This window comes from Biomphalaria glabrata, chromosome 5 (assembly GCF_947242115.1).
Source record: "Biomphalaria glabrata chromosome 5, xgBioGlab47.1, whole genome shotgun sequence".
In the NCBI taxonomy this organism is placed as follows: Eukaryota; Metazoa; Mollusca; class Gastropoda; family Planorbidae; genus Biomphalaria; species Biomphalaria glabrata.
The window spans coordinates 20332588-20353310 of NC_074715.1; the positions used below are offsets into that span (position 1 = coordinate 20332588).

Below are 20723 nucleotides of genomic sequence, written 5' to 3' on the forward strand. Positions count from 1 at the left end.
TCTGTGGACTGGCTGGGGGTCTTAAGACTCTCAGCTTAGTGGAAGTTCGAACACAAGCCCTCTTGCTAAGCAGCCAAGCGCTTTATATCTCTTAGACTGGATTTCTAGTTTAAGCCTGGTGGTGTGATTATGTCCTAGAATTACATAGATAACAAATTACTATTAATAGTGCAGTGTACCTTGCTGAGTGTTGTGGAAATAAAGGCTGTCACTCTCCCTGAAAACCTTTTTCGTTAGTTCTTTTTTATCGAACTAATTCTGTACTATTGGTCTTCTAGCATTGCCATGAGGAGGTAATACATGACACAAAGTTGAATGTCAGGATGAGCACTAACCTAGATAAAACTACTGTTTTGTTTTATTAACTAATGATTTTCACATCCAGAAATGCTAATTTTTCAAAATTTGTTTTGAAGAGGTAAAGAAGACGATTAATTAATATCTTACACTTAACTGTTTTCATAGTTCTCTATCTCTTCCTGCTACAAGAGTGAACAGAATTATTTTGAAGGCATATAATGACCTATGTTTGCATTGTAGATATTAAAAAAGGTCCAAATATAACATTTCGAAGCAAACAACAAATGTATCTATAACAACACAAAATGCTTATATATAGTGTCATTTTAATTGCCATTTTTATTTTATTTTATCTGGTTAACAAATAAAAAAAAAACAATATCAATTATGATCAGTATACGAAATAAAATCTCTTTAATATATGTTTGAGCTTGAATCCATGTTTTGCAAATTTTTGATAAAAATAAATATTTCTTAGAGTTTTGTGAGACCACTATTAATCGGAGGAACTAGGCAGCTGCCTAGTTTGTCTATGCCTAAGGCCAGCCCTGACTGTAGGGTGTAAACACAGATCATTAAGTCAGTGAGAATAAAAGTTTATGAATCATATACTGTTATCCTTAGCTTGTTGATAATGATTGCCTAGACTAAAAGTAGTCAAAACAATACTGATGGTATTCCAGCTTAGGTTAGCCAGACCGTGAGATCATTAACAGAATGTGTGGCAAAAATATTTTTTTTACACTGAGAGATGAAGATATCACACACAAAAAATTTAAAAATTGCAAATTGACTAGTCACATGAGTTGTGGTACAACATACTGTGGACATAGATACAGAGAAATGATTCTTAAAAAGATTCTTTGCAGATGTCTAGCACAAAGCAAAACACTCTACCAAGACATGCTTAATACATAAATATAAAGTCTAGTGTGTGCGTTGTGGATCCACTGTGCAATGTTGTAGATGTGGAGATGTTACAAATAAAAATTTATGTTAACCATCAAGTCATAGAATAATGTATATTACTGTGGAATGTATAGAGTTTAGTCCCCAATTTATTTTTTTTAAAAAGCTTATCAAAGGGAAAGAACTGCTAACTATTTCAACATATAAAAAAAAAATGGATTAATCACCAATAAATAATTAACTAACAATTATTAAACTCTTTTATCACAACCTTAAAAAAGTAATTATCAATAACTGTATACACCTAATAAGACAAAGAGCATTATTACATGGTAAACCCCACATACAAACAGAAATGTTATTTAAAAGTTTGTTACATTCAATTTCCTCATTTAAAAAATGACTAAACATGTTTGGCTTCTTTTCATAAAAAAAAAAAAAAAAAAAAAAAAAAAAAAAAAAAAATTTAGAATCGAGAAATAAAAAAAAATCTTAAATGTAGAATTATTACAAAATCTGACTATTTCATACAAAAAGTCAATGTGAATTATTTCTTCCTATACAGTATCAGTGTTTCTGCTTTATAGAGTTTCCATCTCTTACAGTATGTAGTGATTTACTCCTTGTACAGGCCTTTCTGAATGAGGTCTCTCCACACATGACCATCTGGCCAACAGAAGGCTGCCCTAGAGTCTTGCTTCATGTCAATACTGTACCCAGGGACCTGGTTTAATTACAGTTACAGAAAAGTTACCAGGGAAAAAGATGAAAATTAAAATCATCTTGTAAAACATTCTTACTACATGTAACATTATTTGGTCCTTTAAAACAAGATCAACAACAATGTCTAATATGGGGGGAGGGGGAAGAAGAGAGTTGCACTGTTGGAATCTCCTCTCCCTGTCCCAGTATCTGCCTTCATGTCTAAGTGTAAACTAGAAATGCGAAAGAAATATAAAATGCTGTTTTTTTCAATAGCTTTCTTTTAGTTAGAAAATGTTTAGTCTTTGTTTCCGTTGATATAATGACATTGGATAATTGTAAATCAATAATACCACAAAACAAACACAGAAGTTTGTTTTGAATCCATGATCACCTCTGCAAAAGAATAATAAAATGTCAAATCCGGGTAATTTGACCAGCTGCACAGCTTTATTTAGTCAGAATCCTAAAATAAAAAAGAAAATCTACTATACAGTAAAGTCTGGTTAATAAGGCCAAAACGTTAGCTCCCAACATGGTCTGATTAATGATCATTAGCCATAGCAAGAAGCAAATGAAGTGATTATGTTTTCAAAATTTATTGAGTTGTTTCTCATTTAGTACTCTTTTGTATAGGAATGAAAAAAAACACATAGGGCCTACAACATAAAGGTTAATGAGATCAATATTAATTACTACTTCCAAATCATAGCGATATTGGGTTCAAGTTTTTAATGGAAAGTCAGACTTGAAAACTGTTTCAACCAAATGCTAATTGAAGTCAATAGGAATCTAGTGAATGGGTCACTTAATTATATAACATTGACTTTGTATTTGCATGGATTAAAACAAATTTTAGGAGTTTGGTTCGGTGGAAGATTAGTGCGCAGTAATATCTAATTAGTTGTTCCATGAACCATTGGAATGATGAACTAGTAGGCCATGAATTAATAAATAAAAAAGAAAAACTGATTTATGAGCTCTTCTTGGTAACAAAAATATTCTTTAATAACATCTCTATAAGCTTTAGACTCTAATTTGAAACAAGCAAAAGAAAAACGATTTTTTTTGTTAAAAAAGCTTATCAAAGGGAAAGAACTGCTAACTAATTCAACATATAAAAAAAATGGATTAATCACCAATAAGAAAAAAAATTAACTAACAAGTGAATTGTTTTTATTCAATCATATCTTGTCAGGCAGGCCTACTATGAATAATTGTGCAAAGTTTTAATTTAATCTGAGAATGGGAAACATGAGAAAAAATATGTTCAAACTTTTTACCAGATTGAGTGAGTTGATATAAGCTTTTTAAAACAGATACAAAGATGGACCATCAATTGATCTCTGGTAATGTTAGTCTGAAAAGATTTCACAATTTTTTAAAACAATGTATTGTTTTTTTGCCTTATACTTCCTATTTGTGCAAAGCAGGATTTCCATATTATGTTGCAACAAAGTCAAAGTCTACCAAATATTTGAATTAAACTTGCCAATATCTTGCCTAGTTTCAAGAAGTTATGCTCTTCAAGATTGCAGTAGTATCACCTTTATTTGTTCATGTTTATATGCATATTTTATTTTAATACATGACAAGGAATAATGCGAAGCTTAAAATAAGAAACATTAATATAATTTTATTTAAAGAAATGGGAAACAATTCAGCCTAACAAAAGCAGAGTGTTCCAATAAATTCTATGAAAAAAAAATCTTTGGACCATGTTGTAGTGTTTGCAGTTTTGATGCGGAGACCATGGCAGTCTGTAAAGCCTTAAAGCTCATTGACTCTCAACTCGAAAAGGGAAATTTGAGGGCAACACACATTGTTGTGGTCACTGACTCAAAATCTGTACTACAGGCTTTGCAAAGCCCTAGACCATGGCCCCCCAATATCAACACTGTCATCATGGCCTTACACAATATAAAGCAGGGCTATGGCACCCCTGTAATAATAAAGTGGGTACCAAGTCACATAGGTGTGAGTGGCAACACTATTGCAGACTCCTTGGCCCACCAGGGAGGGCAAATTCCACTAACTGAACAGGCTGTAAGTTTTCATCATGCTCTGGCTATAATTCAAAAAGCAGATAATGGAAAAGTGGTTTGAGTGCTGGGACAAGTCCCAAAAAGCCCGTGGAGTCTGGGAGCGCATGAGGTGCCCTGACCGCACTTCCCGTGATGGAGGCTGTCCAGGCCTGAGCAAGCTATTATAGCACAGTGCAGAACAGGCCACAGTTCTGTTGGCTCATATTTCTCACGGCTATGGCCAAATTTTGATTCACGGTGCCCCCGCTGCAGGTAAGAAGAGGAAATCGTGCCTCATATTCTGTTTGACTGCCCTAGACTTGCTGATCTCTGCCTCGACAGGTCTGGGAAATCAAAAATTCTTGACGTGTATGCACTAAGCAAGACAGCAGGGTTTTTGTCCAGGGCTTTTTAAAAGAGAGGATATGAGCTTCTCAAGCCCTCACTCTAATGGAGTTTGATGGTGATGATGATGATGAATGTGTGAAGTGTTGCATTAAAGAAAAACTTTGGGAAATGCTGTGTTTTTATATATTACAGATTGGGTATGCAGTTATTGAACAGAAAAACAAATATTCTGTGCTGTTTTACTGTTCTTTGACCGTCAGCTACCGTACTTATCATAGTAACTTAAATGAAATTAAAACTCTTTCTGTGCCCCTCTTTGAAAAAGGCAAAGCCTTCAACATCTAGCTTTCAGAAAGAAACAAAACATCGTATTCTAAGCTGTCACTTTAAGCAGGTCTTTCTCTTAGTTTTTAACTTCTAGATTACAAAAGTTACTTCAAAATTTATCTCCTACGCATTTTATGTGTCAATCCAGTCATGCATGGTAATCAGTGACAAGAACTGTACAAAATTAACAATGAACACTTGGGTAAAAAGTTTTAAAAACCAACAGAAGCAAAAAACATTTTAACAAGTTAAAATAGCATACTACTTCTGCCTTAGTATCCAAACTTAGATTGTATTAAATTACAATCAAATTGTCACATTCTAAAATCTATTTATATTCACCTCTGGAGCAATATAACAGCCATCTCTGATTTTACAGGGAGTCTCAAAATGTTCATGCAAGTGATCTGTATATTCAATCATTCTGAGGCAAGTAAAAAAATAACCAAGCAAAAATCTTTTTAAAAGTTTATCATTTTTATTGCCGAAAATTATTTGAATAGTAACTGAAAAAAAAAGTTTGTAAGTAGACTTCTCTAAGTATATTTGTATGATTCATTTCAAAGGCATTCATATAATACCAGCTGTTTCTCTGGTGTAGTTTTCAAATTGGTTTTAGAGGTATGAGCACTTTTAAACATGCTATTTTACACACACATCCCATCTCATTAATCATACAAACCTTTTCTCTAAAGATCCAGATACACAGATGTAGTCAAAGATAGATAAATGTTGGACATATTCACACAGACCTACACCTCCAGCATGGGGACACACTGGAACTAAAGGGAGATAAATGTTGAAATTAAAAGAATTAAAGATATAAATATTCAAATTAAAAGAATTAAAGATATTAAAATGAATAAAGGATTATATATTTAATGTGAAATTGCAAAGCTTAATCAGTAAAAATAAAGAAAGATATTGAGTGTATCTCAAGGGAGGAAGAGGGGAGGAGAATATAAAGAATAATATAAAGGATGATTCAAAACCTATTGTACAAATATATGAATCACAAAAAGCAATCATAACACATGAGGATCCAAATAGTTGTCGGTATGCATTAATTTCCATTATTTATCATTATTTTTAGATTTGAAGTAAATATAAAATATTTGTCTACTTTAAGACTTGTTTAAGAGATGGTATAAACCTAAATAAGTCTGAAATAATGTGCTTATAAAATCATATACATTACTTACTGAAATCTTCTATTATTGAAATATTAATAGTGTTTATTTAATTTTTTTATATTTAAAATTTAAAAAGTGTCTTGTATCTTCAAAATACTAGATGAGCTACCTCCATATTTTTTAGCCAGTAAAATCACAGCAATGTTTTCACTGACACCTCCAAGTCGGCAGCTGTCAATCTGACAAAACTGCATGGCGCCAGCTTTGAGGAACTGTTTAAACATCACTCTGTTCTGGCACTGTTCTCCTGTGGCTACACCAATACCCAATGGCTTTAATGCCTGGAAAGACAATTAGTGGAAATAAATATTTAATTTACTGACAGAAATAAATTTCAATTAAAACATTTGTTTGTCTCCATTTCAATTCATGTGCCTCCTTCCTTGCTTTCTTATTAATCTCTTGTGTAACAAATACAAAAAATCAAACAACCAGTTAATAAAAAGATGTTTTATTTCAATTACTTACTTTTACTAATTATCACTATGTTTTTTTTTGTGGATGTTTTTACAGGAATGCGACTCAACAAAAAAATTATAGCATAAAAAAAATTGCATCGCTACATAAATAATCATAAGAATCAAACTAATAAGAATTTAGTTGACATTAGCTACAGAATAAGTTTTATATCACAGACTGAATGGGTTAGAGCTACAGAATTTAAAAGCTGAGACTTTAACAATCTTCTATAACACCATCCACTTTTTTAAATCAACAACATTCATTTAAAGATCTATCATAACAATCATACCATGATCTAGCACTTACATCACAATTTGAAAACCAAAGAGCAGTGACAGAATAACTTTTTTGGTTAAATACTCTGACAATTTATTTCAATACAAAAAATTGAAGTCTGACCTTGGCTATTTCTGCATGGCCTAACACATCATCAGGTGATGTGGGCTCCTCAATCCAAGTGATGTTAAAATGAACCAATTCTCGCATCCAATCAATAGCTTCCTGCACCTCCCATTTCTGATTAGCATCCACCATCTTAAACAAACATATACAAAGGATACATTTAATTGACAAGATTTTATGAGAATGGCTGAACTCTATATATTTTTAGTTAGAAATTTGTTTTCAAATTATGAGTTATTTTTTTATTCATTTTTTGAAATCTATCTTAATAAGCAAATCAACACTAAAGTAAGGCAAACCATGCCTATATTATATGCACAAGCATTCATTCTGTATAAAAGTCAATATCATTAACAAATCAAAAACTCTGTGCATTGCAAAAGTATAATTAGCTGCTCATCTCGAAACAAAATATAGCCTGGTCTTGATTTTAGAAATGAAGTTTGAATTAAAAAAATAAATAAAATGTTTCTTATATTTACCAACAAGTTATCAGGACCCATTGTCTGGCGCAATATTTTTGCTCTTCTTTTATCATCTTCCAGGTCAGAGCCAACTTTCATTTTGAACCTTTCAGTAAAGAATTACATTTGTTACTTGTTTTGTTTAATGACAATAAATATACATTAACACTAGAGCATACAATCCATCACCTGTGCTGTCATGATTATAAAACATTCATTGCTTGATATTGAGAACACATGAATAGTAATATGCTGGTGTATCTATAGATCATTCATTGTTTAATAATAAGAAGACATAATTTGTTGTCAACTTACTAAACAAACAAAAAAACAAAACTTTTAAATGAATTAATTGTTATGCACATCCTTGTAAACAAACAAACAAACAAACACTTATCTGTCAACCTACAATACAAAGACAATATTGAAATACAGGAGCTTTTGAATGACTAGTATGTCTAAATCAGTATATATTTCAAATTCAAGCAAATACAAAACTTTGAAATACATAACCTTAATGTACTGTTATATCTAATGATAATTTAGTACCTAAAAGCCACAACACAAATATAGAAATAGGTTTAACAAAGCAGGAAACATGGAGTGCTTTCAAATTATGAGAGTTCAAATCACACTTTAACAATTTTAATAAATGAAAAAGATTGACTTAATAAAAATTACTTCCCTTGTTTAGAAATCAAATGAGATGGCATTTCATATTATTTGTTGTTTTTTTTCCAAAATACCAATTTCCCTGCAAGGTTGTTGTATTTTCTGTATTTTATTTCAATTGCATGGAATTTGTATTTTCCTTTTAAGGATTTAGAATTTAAAAAATCAATAAGCCTATTCAGTTTAGAACATAGAAGATATCAGTAAACCAATATAGCCAGTGATTGTTAGTGCAAAACAAAGCTGTTTCTCAGGTGCATGTGTGACTGTCAAAGACTGGGTTAGGAAAGGTGTCAGCCAGTTTTTGTCCCTTTCTAGGCACAGCCACTCAGAATGGGCCATACACTTAGAAGTTAAAATGCCAATAATCAATTAATAGCAGTGTGTTAAAGCATTGATGAACACCATCAACCTACTAGCTTGTATTGGTTGGTGAAAAATGGGTACAGCTTTTTAAATTTATTGATGCTGTATTTCAATTATCTGGAATTGGGCATAACTAACTTCAAAGAAGCCAATTTTTTGAATTAAGGACAGAGATGGAAGATCCGTGTCAATGGAGTGAATTTAAAAAAAAAAAAAAAAAAAAAGGTTATTTCTATGACTGAGTTTAAACTATATGGATTCCACTGAACATGAAATGTTACCTTGTAAAGCCTTGTGCCTGAGCTTCTTTACACAGCTAGTGTAATATAAAAGATAATTTTTAGATAAGCAGCACTATTATATTCAACATTTTTTTGTTTTTAAAAAAGCTTTTAGTCATAATTTGTGTGTTATTAGCTAAGATTTATTGATGTAACTTAAGTTTCCATCATTCAGTGAAGCCTGAAGTGTCTTAATTAAGACATTCACTTCTAGTAACTGTGTATTTTCTTTACAGACTCTATTCCTTTCTTTTCTTTCTTTTTCACATTTACCTGAGTTCATACCGCTAATGGTGAATTCAAGATAAAAGTCTGATAAATATTTTTGGGCTAAGAAAAACTATAATTTGACAAAACCCAAATTACACATATAAATGACATACAGACCTTCTAACAAAGTAGAGGTCTAGATGTGTGACCAGGCAAAAAGAAATGTTCTATGATCAATTGTATACTATGGTTATCATGCAAGCTTACATTTATAAATTAAATTAATTTCTTTACAAGAAAACTTGATAATTAATTGTATATAAGCAAAGCCCACAAGTTAATTAGTATGGTAAAAGGACATACTTTGAAATTACTTAAAATTATTAGTACCATATATATTTAGATTAAAATATCTTGGCCTGTTTTCTCTCTTGGTTCCAAACAATTCTAAAAACACATCTTTTTCCTTACCTCCCTTTTTAAAACCAAACATGATATGCAAAAGTCCATACCCTTTCAATTTTATCATCACTGTAACCTAGCCATGCACAGGATGTTGTATAGGCTGGGTACCCAGCTAATTTCATCTCTTCTTCTGTTAACACAGAAAGGGGAACATTTAAAAAAAAAATAATTTAGATAGAGTGTTAAAACTAAAAGCAATAGAGGATGATATGAAATAAGATTTAATTTTATCAAATTTAAGTTATCACAATATAAATGTGTATATATATATTTATTACAATTATTTTAAAATGATAATTAAAATAAAATCATTAATTTGTAAGTTATAAAAAGCATAAAGTTTTTCTGCTTTTCCTACCTCTTCCAGCTTTTCCAGATTTCATTTCTGTAAGTATGGCTACATAGAAATAAAAGATTATCTTGAAGGTAATCTCATTTCTTGTATGAGGCATTACATTAGAGGTACATGTATTATTTTTTTCTAAGTAGGCTACCTAGTGAACAAAATCTTTCCTTTAAAACTAAGTATTATTTAGTAAAATAAAGCAGCTTTAAAAAAAAGTCATGGATGATACACATTTTTCTTTAATTTCTGGAGATTTAGTTCTCAAATACATCATTTAGCCAAGCATCTCCAATAATGAAAAATTTAATAGTTAGCATGCATAGACTACCCTAAAGCATCTCCAATAATGAAAAATTTAATAGTTAGCATGCATAGACTACCCTAAACATATTTAAAGAAAAAAAAAAGTAAAGTTCCCGTTTAAGACATTGCAATCTATGAGGCACATAATGTAAAGGTCATCTGTTTCTGTGGCACACACCTCACAAGGGTGTCATGCAACCAGCACAACAATCAACTGCCTTTACTTTTCCCCAATTAATGACAGGTACCCATTAGAGCTAGGTGGACTCAGAGTGCCCTAAAGATCCCAAAATTAAAAATCCAAGTCTTCACCAGGGTTTGAACCTAGGACCCTTCAATTAAGAAAGTACAGCACCACCCTGAACATGTTTACTTAGTATAAATTCATTTTGTGTTATCAAAATGTGTTTGAATAGAATAGAACAGATGATTACTCTATTGTTGTACATTTTAGTTATGACAAGAGTTTAGCTATACATAGACTTGGATTGAATACATACAAATAGCTTCTTCTTTTGTCAGTGAATCTGTTCTGAAATCAAAAAAATATTTACTTTATTTATGACATTTTTACAAATTTTTATATATTCTCTATGCCCAAATCTGTACTGTAAGAAGAATGTCTACGGACATTATCACAACTTATTCTTTTATGTGTTTACAAGAGATACCTTTATTGTGTAATCTAGAAACACATGGTATGGAGTTTTAAAATGATGCAAGAGAAGGGAAGGTATTTCAATTTAAAAGAAAAGAAAGGTCTGATTACAATAAGCCACAAATATTTGTTTCAGAAACATCATAACAAAAGAGAATATCTTTTTATTTTGTATGAAATTATAATAATATTAATAATATTATGAAAAAACATGTTTGATAGTGTATATACAAATCTGACAATTTTTTACAAAGCTTATATCAACTCTGTCTATCTATCTGTCTGTATGGTAAAAAGTGTGTACACATTATTTCCCCCACAATCATTCTCGGATCAAGTTGAAACTTTGCACAATTATTCATTGACATAGACAAAACATGAATCAATAAAATAAAAAGTAACCAGTAAGTCAATTAACTATTTGTCATTAATTATTTTATTTGATACCAACAAGGGAAACTTATCCTTCAGTATTCACAGATATGGCTACATTTGTTGGGTTTAGTTCCCTTAAATAATTGTTATCGCTATTTCTCCCTCACGCATGCTCTGATCAAGTTGATACTTTAAACAATTATTTATTGTATCTAACAATGCATGAATCTACACACATAAAAAATACCCATAATTAGTCAATTAATTATTGGTAATTAATTATTTTGTTTGATATCAAATAAAGGGAAATAATAGTACATTATTGATATTGTTTTAAGGGCAGAGTTTTTCCACCTTAAAAAAAGATTTATTTTTTTTTTAAAGGATTTTTTTTTATTTTGCTTGTTTATATTTTATACTTTGAAGTTTGATTATATATATACATTTCTATTATTAAGAATATTTTTTTACATTGCTTAACTATTTAGTTTTTATTAAGAGTTATCTATTACTTACATGTAGCGAAAATCTATTGTAGATACCAGCTGTTCAGGTTCCTAAAAAAATAAAATATAACATCTGCTGTAATGTAAAAGGAACAATCCAGTGTCAAGGGTAAAAAGAAGCAATTGTTACTTTTATACAGGTATAAACTGTAAAGTAAAGTAAATTGATGTGTATGTTTAAACTGTATGATACAATCAACTTACCAAATCTACAAGTAGCTTCCACAATGGCTGTTGATATTTAAATATTTAAAAAATCTTACAAATGAATTTTCATATATTCTAATTATTCAAAAGAATAGTTTTAAAAATATTCTAACTAGACAGTTTACATGTTGAGACAACTTGCCTTGCTTTCCCTCTTGGCCCACATATCCCAGATTGCATTAGTGATAGCAGCTACTGCAAGGTGCATAACTCCTTTCTCTGGACCTAACTGATGACAGACTATATTAATATATTGATAGTTATTACATCAAAACAAACATATTATAATTGCATAATGCTGTCCTCTATGGCAGGACTCTAACCCTCAAAAGAAAAATCAAATTAAAAATGACAATGAGAACCATCAACAAACATTTTAATGCACATATTTTTTTCAAATGAGAATGTCTCTACTGCCTCTGATTTATGTTACAGTTATCTTTATGAAGGCTTAAAATACTTTGTCAACTGTAATCTTCAATTATTAACTTTACTGTGTTATGTTATTCAAAGTGTTAAAATATTTTAATCAATATAAACTACCCACCCATCTTATTTGATCTTCACTAGTTAGAGTTCGCCAGAAGGTGCCAAAGTCTTTGACTATAGAGTTGAAATCTTGACCAACTACAAGATGACTTAACAACTTTATTGCTTCACAGACTGAAATATTTAGATTCATTTAATTTTCATTAATAATTTCTTTAAAACACTTTTAAAATGCTTTCTGTTAAAAATTCAATTTAGAAACTGTCCATAACATTTAAACAAATTTACATAACCAAAATATTTACCAATATTGTTGCCTCTTCCTACAGTGAATGTAATCCCATTGCCGCTAATGCCAGATTGTGTTGATATTGACACATAAGGACAGGAGTAGTCTGGTGCTTTATTCTAAAAACAAAACATTTGTTCGTTCTAGGTTATAAAGGAATATTCCTATTATTAGAGTAAGCAGACAGATTGTTTTTGCTTGTCATAGACTTTTAGCACCAAACTGCTGGTAGACAACTAAACAGTTGTAAGCCTAATATATATTAACTAATAAAACTTCAAATAACTAGAATATAACTTTCTTGTGAACAATACTAAATATAACTTTATTTAAAATATAGACAAAATAAACTTGTGATAAAATGAAATACATGTAGTAGACTTTAGTAATCATATTTTTTAACTCACTACAATAACATAACCTTTCAGCCTCGCGTTCTGGAGACAACTGACCTTACTAAGACCAAAAGATGACAATGCCACTTATGTTGCATCACAACCAATCTCTAACCTCTTAAATGAACTTATTATTTTTAAATATCTAGACGTATTTTAAAATTATTAAACAAGAAAGAAGAATTCCCTAAATCAAATGTATAAAAGTGAAGGCTACAGTACCAACAGAAAACAAACCACTGTGTTCATTTAAATGTGTTTATAAAGGTCAAGGTCAAATGACGATAACAGCGCCTACAGAATTTTAAAACAAAAAGAGTTAGGGAAGAGAATCCAAAAAAGGATTTAGTTTTATGAAAAATTGTATTTTTCTGTTTTTCTACTAAACAAAAGGCATATTTTAGGAGTTTCCATTTACCCCAGACAACTTTTTTTCTTACATTGAAAGAACATTATATGTATTGTTACAAATCTCACTATCCAGGCTCACTGCAAACTGCACCATACACCACCAACTTAAAGATCCTGACAACTCAGGGCTCCAAAGTAACGTAACACTTTAATAGTTGAATAAATAACAGCCAATACTGTACAATTGGCAACACATACATTGTACAAATATCTTTCCAATAACACAGTACCGCCGTATCAACTCTTGCACTGGCCTCTCCGTCTCGTTCCGGGCTTGCACTGGGTTCAACAGTTCAGGACTGACTTCACACACTAGGGTCGTTGTGTCGGACTCAATCGCAGACCAAGATCAAGACGCCGTTCGTCTCAACTGTACTTGACAGTACTCCGCATTGAACCGTCGTAATGCTCCGTACAGAACCACACCGTTGAACTGTGCTGTAGTCGACTGGACTGTATTGAACCGGGCTGTAGAGGACCTTCTGTTGTGAACCCTCTCTCGTGAACCATGCTGTATTGAGCCCCTTTTCTCAACCATCTTGACTGCGACACCTCTGCTCTTATATAGGGTCCCTACTGGCCTTCTCGAACCGGACAGAATGCCGCTTGACGTTTCTAGGTGGTCTGATGACTACAACTCTCGTGACGCTCCCGAGCTCTGTTCACGATGTCGATCCTTCCCAAACTGTCGTGTTGACACTCGTCTCTGCTGACCGTCGTAACTCGTCACAGTTGACCGCTCGTCTAGCGCTGGCCTGGGGCGATTTGCGTCGGCTGACTACACTCACACCACTACCCCCCATCTGTGCCACCACCAGGTTTATAACAGTATGATAAACTAAATATTAATGAAATATTACATATAGTTACAAATGACATAGCCACTATATAGATTAAAATGACACAATATTGATAGTATTAACTACATTTAAGAGCATTAAATTAATTTTAAAAAAAAAACAACAACCATTGCATCTGAGCCATCTTTCTCCAATGAAGTTGGGAAGCGAATATCCTCCACAGTCAGTGATATGATTATGTCCGTCATGGCAGCTGGAAAAGTAAAAAAAAATGTAAGCTCTTACCTCAAATATTTAATCAACTACTTTTTTGTGTAATGTCTGTATTTTATAAGATAAGATATTTCTGCTGCCCTATAAGTTGCTATTTCTAAATGATAAGCAGATACTTCCTATGAGTTAAGTTTGTTGAAATAGTCTCATACTATTGTTGTCTACTATCCCCAAATGTGAAACAATAATACTTCTGTTAAGACTAAGACTGCTAAGACTGCTTTATTGATCCTAATGGAAATTTGTTGTGATTACAAGGTCAAGGACTCATTTCTCAAAAATAAATACAACAACAAATATGTTCACATATAAGAACAGACATAAACATCAAAAAGTCTTCCTCATGTTTCCTAGTTAGTTACTGTTTATGCCAATCAGAGGGCCTACCTTTTGTGTAATAAAATAAAAATGCAATTTAATCTAAGCTATGCATGACATATTTTAACAGTAGATTATAATGGAAGCGGGCTGGGTTCAAACTCCGAGTCCATAATGATGACAGCCTGATGCGCATCTTCCCATCTAGAATGATCTAGATAATAGATATAATTTCTAGATCAATAAAAAAAAATAATGATAATTAATTTTTTTATATTAACAAGGAAAATTAAATCTTCAGTATTCAGAGATATGGCTAAATATTTATAGTTGTGTCCCTTTAGATAATTATACACCATATTTCTCCCACACTCATTCTCAGATCAAGTTGAAACTTTAAACAATTATCTATTTTACCTAACAAAAAAAAATGAATTACTTAGAAAAATTAACCAATTAAGTCAATAAATTATTGGTAATTAATTATTTTATTCGATATCAAAGGGAAATAATTTCTCCATTATGAGATATATAGTTGTAAAACGAGTTCTTTTCCCTAGATATGCCTTGTTATTTGTTGTTGTTTTTTTTTAAATAATGTTTAAAATATTTTTCTTGTTTTCTCGCTAATATTTAACTATTTTGTATTGCACATTGTAACAGTTATCTTTTCCTATTGAACTGATGGTATTCTTCCTATACCTTTTGTTTCAAATTCAAATTGTGTTCTCTATGCTATACTAATACTATAATAACCTGTACTGTGCTTATCAGTAGGCCTACATGTGTTGAACTCCCATTAGACAGGAGGTAGACACAGCTTACATTAGTTAGACCTACTCCTTAGATACTTGGCTCTCAATCTAAAAAGATTGAGCGTATATTAAAAGCAGAGACGGGCTAGGTGTTTGGTCCTAGCATTGACAAGCAAAGAGAGAGAGAGAGAGAGAGAGAAAGTGGCACTCGATAGATCCACATGGAGAGCGAGCATAAAGGAAGGGTCTCAGATTGCAGATGCCATACACAATAGCAGCAGAAAGAATGATGAAAATGCAACGGCGCTTGGTGATGACATATGCCCAACCTGTGACCCCAACTGTGTATCAAGGATTGGCCTCTTTAATCACACAAGAAGTTGCAAAGGGAAAAGATCATCTCCCGAGACGTAAAATGCCACAGACCATTATCATCATTATCATCATTTGTCTCTTGACTTTAGTCGTAGAGGTGCTGTGATCAAATCAAAGCCCTCCATATTCCCCGGTCAGCAGCTGTTCTTAGTAAAATATCCAGAGAGGGGCTGGTCCAGATGCAGACGGCGAGAAGAAAATCTTAATCGACCACCGGCGGACAATGGTTGTGCTTGTCCTGGGTGTGACAAAATATGTAGGTCACAACTGGGGCCACGGGAAATACAAACTACATTCCTCATTAAACTTCAGACTCGGAGACAAACCTTATTATTATACATGGCAATGTCATTCGATCCCGAAAATTAAGGATGAGTGCAGTGTTTCGCATGACTATGCCAGGGGTGGCAACCTTTAATCGAAGACCACTTTGTTTTTAAAATTTGGGAATTGAATGGGCGCATATAATGTGTGTGTGTGTGTGTACTAGCAAATTAGAAAATACGATAGCTAACTGTGTATAATGTCATTTAATTCACATTTACACTGTGCTATATATTTGCATAATTGCATTTCATTTCATTTTCAGACTCCCAATGAGAAACTAGCAATAGAAATGTCTAAAACAAATTTCCATAATTTTTATTTTTATTTTACTATTGTCTTTTACATCATATTTCAGCGCCAATGTAGTTAACAACTGTACTGAATGCGAAGTTTGTCTTTGCACTGGTGCAGAATGTTACGTAACTCTGAAAGAAGCTTGCTAGTTATCTTCGTGACTGCTAATTACATTCAACGTTTAGACACTTGTTTATTACCTAACAAGAAAATTCCTGTTCGCAGATGTATGTGGACCCAAAAAAAGTCAAGGTTTAGCAGCACAATTTTTTAAGTGTGGAAATGTAGCTTCTGGCAAAACCGAATAAGTTCCCGCGGAACTTTGAGCTTCTCGTTCAGGTTATAATATACTTGGAGGAATGGACTCTGGAGCTCAATCAGCTTCTGTGCTGAACGGTGAGCTGGGTGTATTGAAAACGGTTTCAAGCTTTTGCCTTGAAATTTGCTTTAAAATTCCACAATCAACGAATCCAAATAAGTCTTGTACTTCTCAACCAGTCCAATAGAAATAGTTTCACCTTTCAGCAAAGGAAAATGATAAAACCTGTTTTCACTTGCTGGCCTCAAGAAATGGGAGATAGCTTTGTATGGAAATGTTTTCATGTGCAAACAACCCATTGCAATAATGCCCATGGCAATTCTTCCACTCTTCACTAGAAATATTAGTAACATCTCACAGTCAATGAAATATTAGTAACATCTCACAGTCCCATGAAATATTAGTAACATCTCACAGTCAATGAAATATTAGTAACATCTCACAGTCAATGAAATATTAGTAACATCTCACAGTCAATGAAATATTAGTAACATCTCACAGTCAATGAAATATAAGTAACATCTCACAGTCAATGAAATATTGGTAACATCTCACAGTCAATGAAATATTAGTAACATCTCACAGTCAATGAAATATTAGTAACATCTCACAGTCAATGAAATATTAGTAACATCTCACAGTCAATGAAATATTGGTAACATCTCACAGTCAATGAAATATTGGTAACATCTCACAGTCAATGAAATATTAGTAACATCTCACAGTCAATGAAATATTAGTAACATCTCACAGTCAATGAAATATTGGTAACATCTCACAGTCAATGAAATATTGGTAACATCTCACAGTCAATGAAATATTGGTAACATCTAACAGTCAATGAAATATTAGTAACATCTCACAGTCAATGAAATATTAGTAACATCTCACAGTCAATGAAATATTAGTAGCATCTCACAGTCCCATGAAATATTAGTAACATCTCACAGTCAATGAAATATTAGTAACATCTCACAGTCAATGAAATATTAGTAACATCTCACAGTCAATGAAATATTGGTAACATCTCACAGTCAATGAAATATTGGTAACATCTCACAGTCAATGAAATATTGGTAACATCTCACAGTCAATGAAATATTGGTAACATCTCACAGTCAATGAAATATTGGTAACATCTCACAGTCAATGAAATATTAGTAACATCTCACAGTCAATGAAATATTGGTAACATCTCACAGTCAATGAAATATTAGTAACATCTCACAGTCCCATGAAATATAAGTAACATCTCACAGTCAATGAAATATTGGTAACATCTCACAGTCAATGAAATATTGGTAACATCTCACAGTCAATGAAATATTAGTAACATCTCACAGTCAATGAAATATTGGTAACATCTCACAGTCAATGAAATATTGGTAACATCTCATAGTCAATGAAATATTGGTAACATCTCACAGTCAATGAAATATTGGTAACATCTCACAGTCAATGAAATATTGGTAACATCTCACAGTCAATGAAATATTGGTAACATCTCACAGTCAATGAAATATTAGTAACATCTCACAGTCAATGAAATATTTGTAACATCTCACAGTCAATGAAATATTAGTAACATCTCACAGTCAATGAAATATTGGTAACATCTCACAGTCAATGAAATATTAGTAACATCTCACAGTCAATGAAATATTAGTAACATCTCACAGTCAATGAAATATTAGTAACATCTCACAGTCAATGAAATATTAGTAACATCTCACAGTCAATGAAATATTAGTAACATCTCACAGTCAATGAAATATTAGTAACATCTCACAGTCAATGAAATATTAGTAACATCTCACAGTCAATGAAATATTAGTAACATCTCACAGTCAATGAAATATTAGTAACATCTCACAGTCAATGAAATATTGGTAACATCTCACAGTCAATGAAATATTAGTAACATCTCACAGTCAATGAAATATTAGTAACATCTCACAGTCAATGAAATATTGGTAACATCTCACAGTCAATGAAATATTAGTAACATCTCACAGTCAATGAAATATTGGTAACATCTCACAGTCAATGAAATATTAGTAACATCTCACAGTCAATGAAATATTAGTAACATCTCACAGTCAATGAAATATTAGTAACATCTCACAGTCAATGAAATATAAGTAACATCTCACAGTCAATGAAATATTAGTAACATCTCACAGTCAATGAAATATTAGTAACATCTCACAGTCAATGGAATATTAGTAACATCTCACAGTCAATGAAATATTAGTAACATCTCACAGTCAATGAAATATTAGTAACATCTCACAGTCAATGAAATATTAGTAACATCTCACAGTCAATGAAATATTGGTAACATCTCACAGTCAATGAAATATTAGTAACATCTCACAGTCAATGAAATATTGGTAACATCTCACAGTCAATGAAATATTGGTAACATCTCACAGTCAATGAAATATTGGTAACATCTCACAGTCAATGAAATATTGGTAACATCTCACAGTCAATGAAATATTGGTAACATCTCACAGTCAATGAAATATTAGTAACATCTCACAGTCAATGAAATATTAGTAACATCTCACAGTCAATGAAATATTAGTAACATCTCACAGTCAATGAAATATTGGTAACATCTCACAGTCAATGAAATATTGGTAACATCTCACAGTCAATGAAATATTAGTAACATCTCACAGTCAATGAAATATTAGTAACATCTCACAGTCAATGAAATATTGGTAACATCTCACAGTCAATGAAATATTAGTAACATCTCACAGTCAATGAAATATTAGTAACATCTCACAGTCAATGTCCTTCAAGGAACATAATTTTGTTCCGTAAGCTCTTACACTCTTCTCCTTACCTTGACCTTGCTAAACCAACGAATACTGCTGTATTTTTACTTTCCAAATCTTCAAGTACTGCCTATGGTTAAGACACTAGCTCTGATACGTTTGATCACGGGGATAATTTGGTCAATAACATGTTTGATATTCAATGCAGATTTGCTTAATCATTACCATGTAGCCTATAGATAAAGAGTTTATTGTTGGGATATTGTTCTTTAATTTTATTATCAAACTAAAGTTTTTTCCCAGTCAAAGCACGGGCTCCATCAGATTGTTACACTCGCAATCTTATTCCATTACATTGACAACCCATGACTTTCAACACAGTTCTTCATAGCATTGAATAAATATTGGTTGAGTTTGAGTCTTTGACTGAATGTTTCGACATATAACCAATAAGAATAATCTTCGTTAAACTTTAAACTTCCTAGACTGATATGTAGAGACGATGGTTGTTGTTTTGTTGTTTTTTTAACCTTTCATCGTAAGAATAAAAAAAAGTTTCAGTGATTATAATAATATAGATATTTTTTTAAAAATATTTTAATATATATGCATTTTTGTTCATATAATCTGTGGGAAAGCCTGATATCTGTAAGTATATGAGTGCCGCATAAGGCGCTCTGGCATTGCGCATGTGGCCAGCGTGTTGTAATTAGCCTACCTCTGGACTGTATTCTAACGACCGGCATATTTATATGATTTATATAATAGGCTCTAGTTGTGAACATGCTTGTAATGATTGCCTCCCCTAGTAGTTGTTAATACATGTAAGTTCAAGTGAGAATATAATATATCACAATATCAATCCTGTGGATCGACCTAAATATATAATATACTGACCAGTTTTAATTTTATATTGATCTAGACATCCATTAAAAAATATTAATAGCACTCGAAACAGTCTATTCAACAGATATAAACAAGACGTTAATAGCGAAAATCTATTTATAGCCAAACACGGATTCCTAAAATAAGTTAACCTAAATGTGGTTATAGTAGATTATATACTTGCTTGATGTTTACAAGAATATATAGGACACGCACAAACATACACACACAAAACATCCAACAAGATCCTCTATATATAGATCTGAATCACTTGGCTAACTAAATGTAAGCTATTGTTTATAATAGACAAAAACAACAAACTAAATTGATTAACCTTCTACAGTTACAGATCTAGATCCAGTAGGATCGTCTTGCACTTGACTTGAAATGACCTAGTCTTAATGAAAATAGAAATGAAACTGCAATCACGCCAATCGTGAGCTTGCAAAATAAGTAGAGCTTTTGTTTATCTAAATGAGGTCAC

General features: G+C 32.0%; 1 protein-coding gene across 5 annotated transcripts; it reads right to left on the bottom strand.

Annotated features, from left to right (window-relative positions):
• Nucleotides 1-1651: 1651 nt before the first annotated feature.
• On the bottom strand, nt 1652-20721 carry LOC106069168 (mitochondrial enolase superfamily member 1-like). 5 transcript variants are annotated; one of them, XM_056028369.1, is made up of 18 exons: nt 20574-20721; nt 14072-14157; nt 12315-12417; nt 12068-12183; nt 11663-11749; nt 11518-11544; nt 11324-11364; nt 10275-10306; nt 9484-9522; nt 9173-9255; nt 8451-8485; nt 7150-7237; nt 6665-6799; nt 5913-6084; nt 5293-5392; nt 4953-5034; nt 3195-3271; nt 1652-1933 (listed from the first exon to the last, which is right to left on the bottom strand). In XM_056028369.1, the coding sequence occupies exons 2-18, from the start codon at nt 14150-14152 to the stop codon at nt 1909-1911; spliced, it is 1323 nt and encodes a 440-aa protein (XP_055884344.1). In that variant the 5' UTR covers nt 14153-14157; nt 20574-20721; the 3' UTR covers nt 1652-1908. The 5 variants fall into 5 exon arrangements, with proteins under 5 accessions (XP_055884344.1, XP_055884340.1, XP_055884342.1 ...); XM_056028365.1 differs by lacking the exon at nt 3195-3271; XM_056028367.1 differs by lacking the exons at nt 3195-3271; nt 20574-20721 and adding an exon at nt 20424-20563.
• Nucleotides 20722-20723: the final 2 nt, after the last annotated feature.

What these genes read in the sequence shown, in the direction of transcription:
- LOC106069168 (XM_056028365.1), bottom strand. Translation starts at nt 14,152, where the DNA reads ATGACGGACATAATCATATCACTGACTGTGGAGGATATTCGCTTCCCA. An exon ending in GGAAGCTACTTGTAGATTTG is followed by an intron (nt 11,365 to 11,517) that starts GTAAGTTGATTG and finishes TTATTTTTTTAG; the next exon opens with GAACCTGAACAGCTGGTATC. An exon ending in GACAAAAGAAGAAGCTATTT is followed by an intron (nt 9,523 to 10,274) that starts GTATGTATTCAA and finishes ATTTCTATGTAG; the next exon opens with CCATACTTACAGAAATGAAA.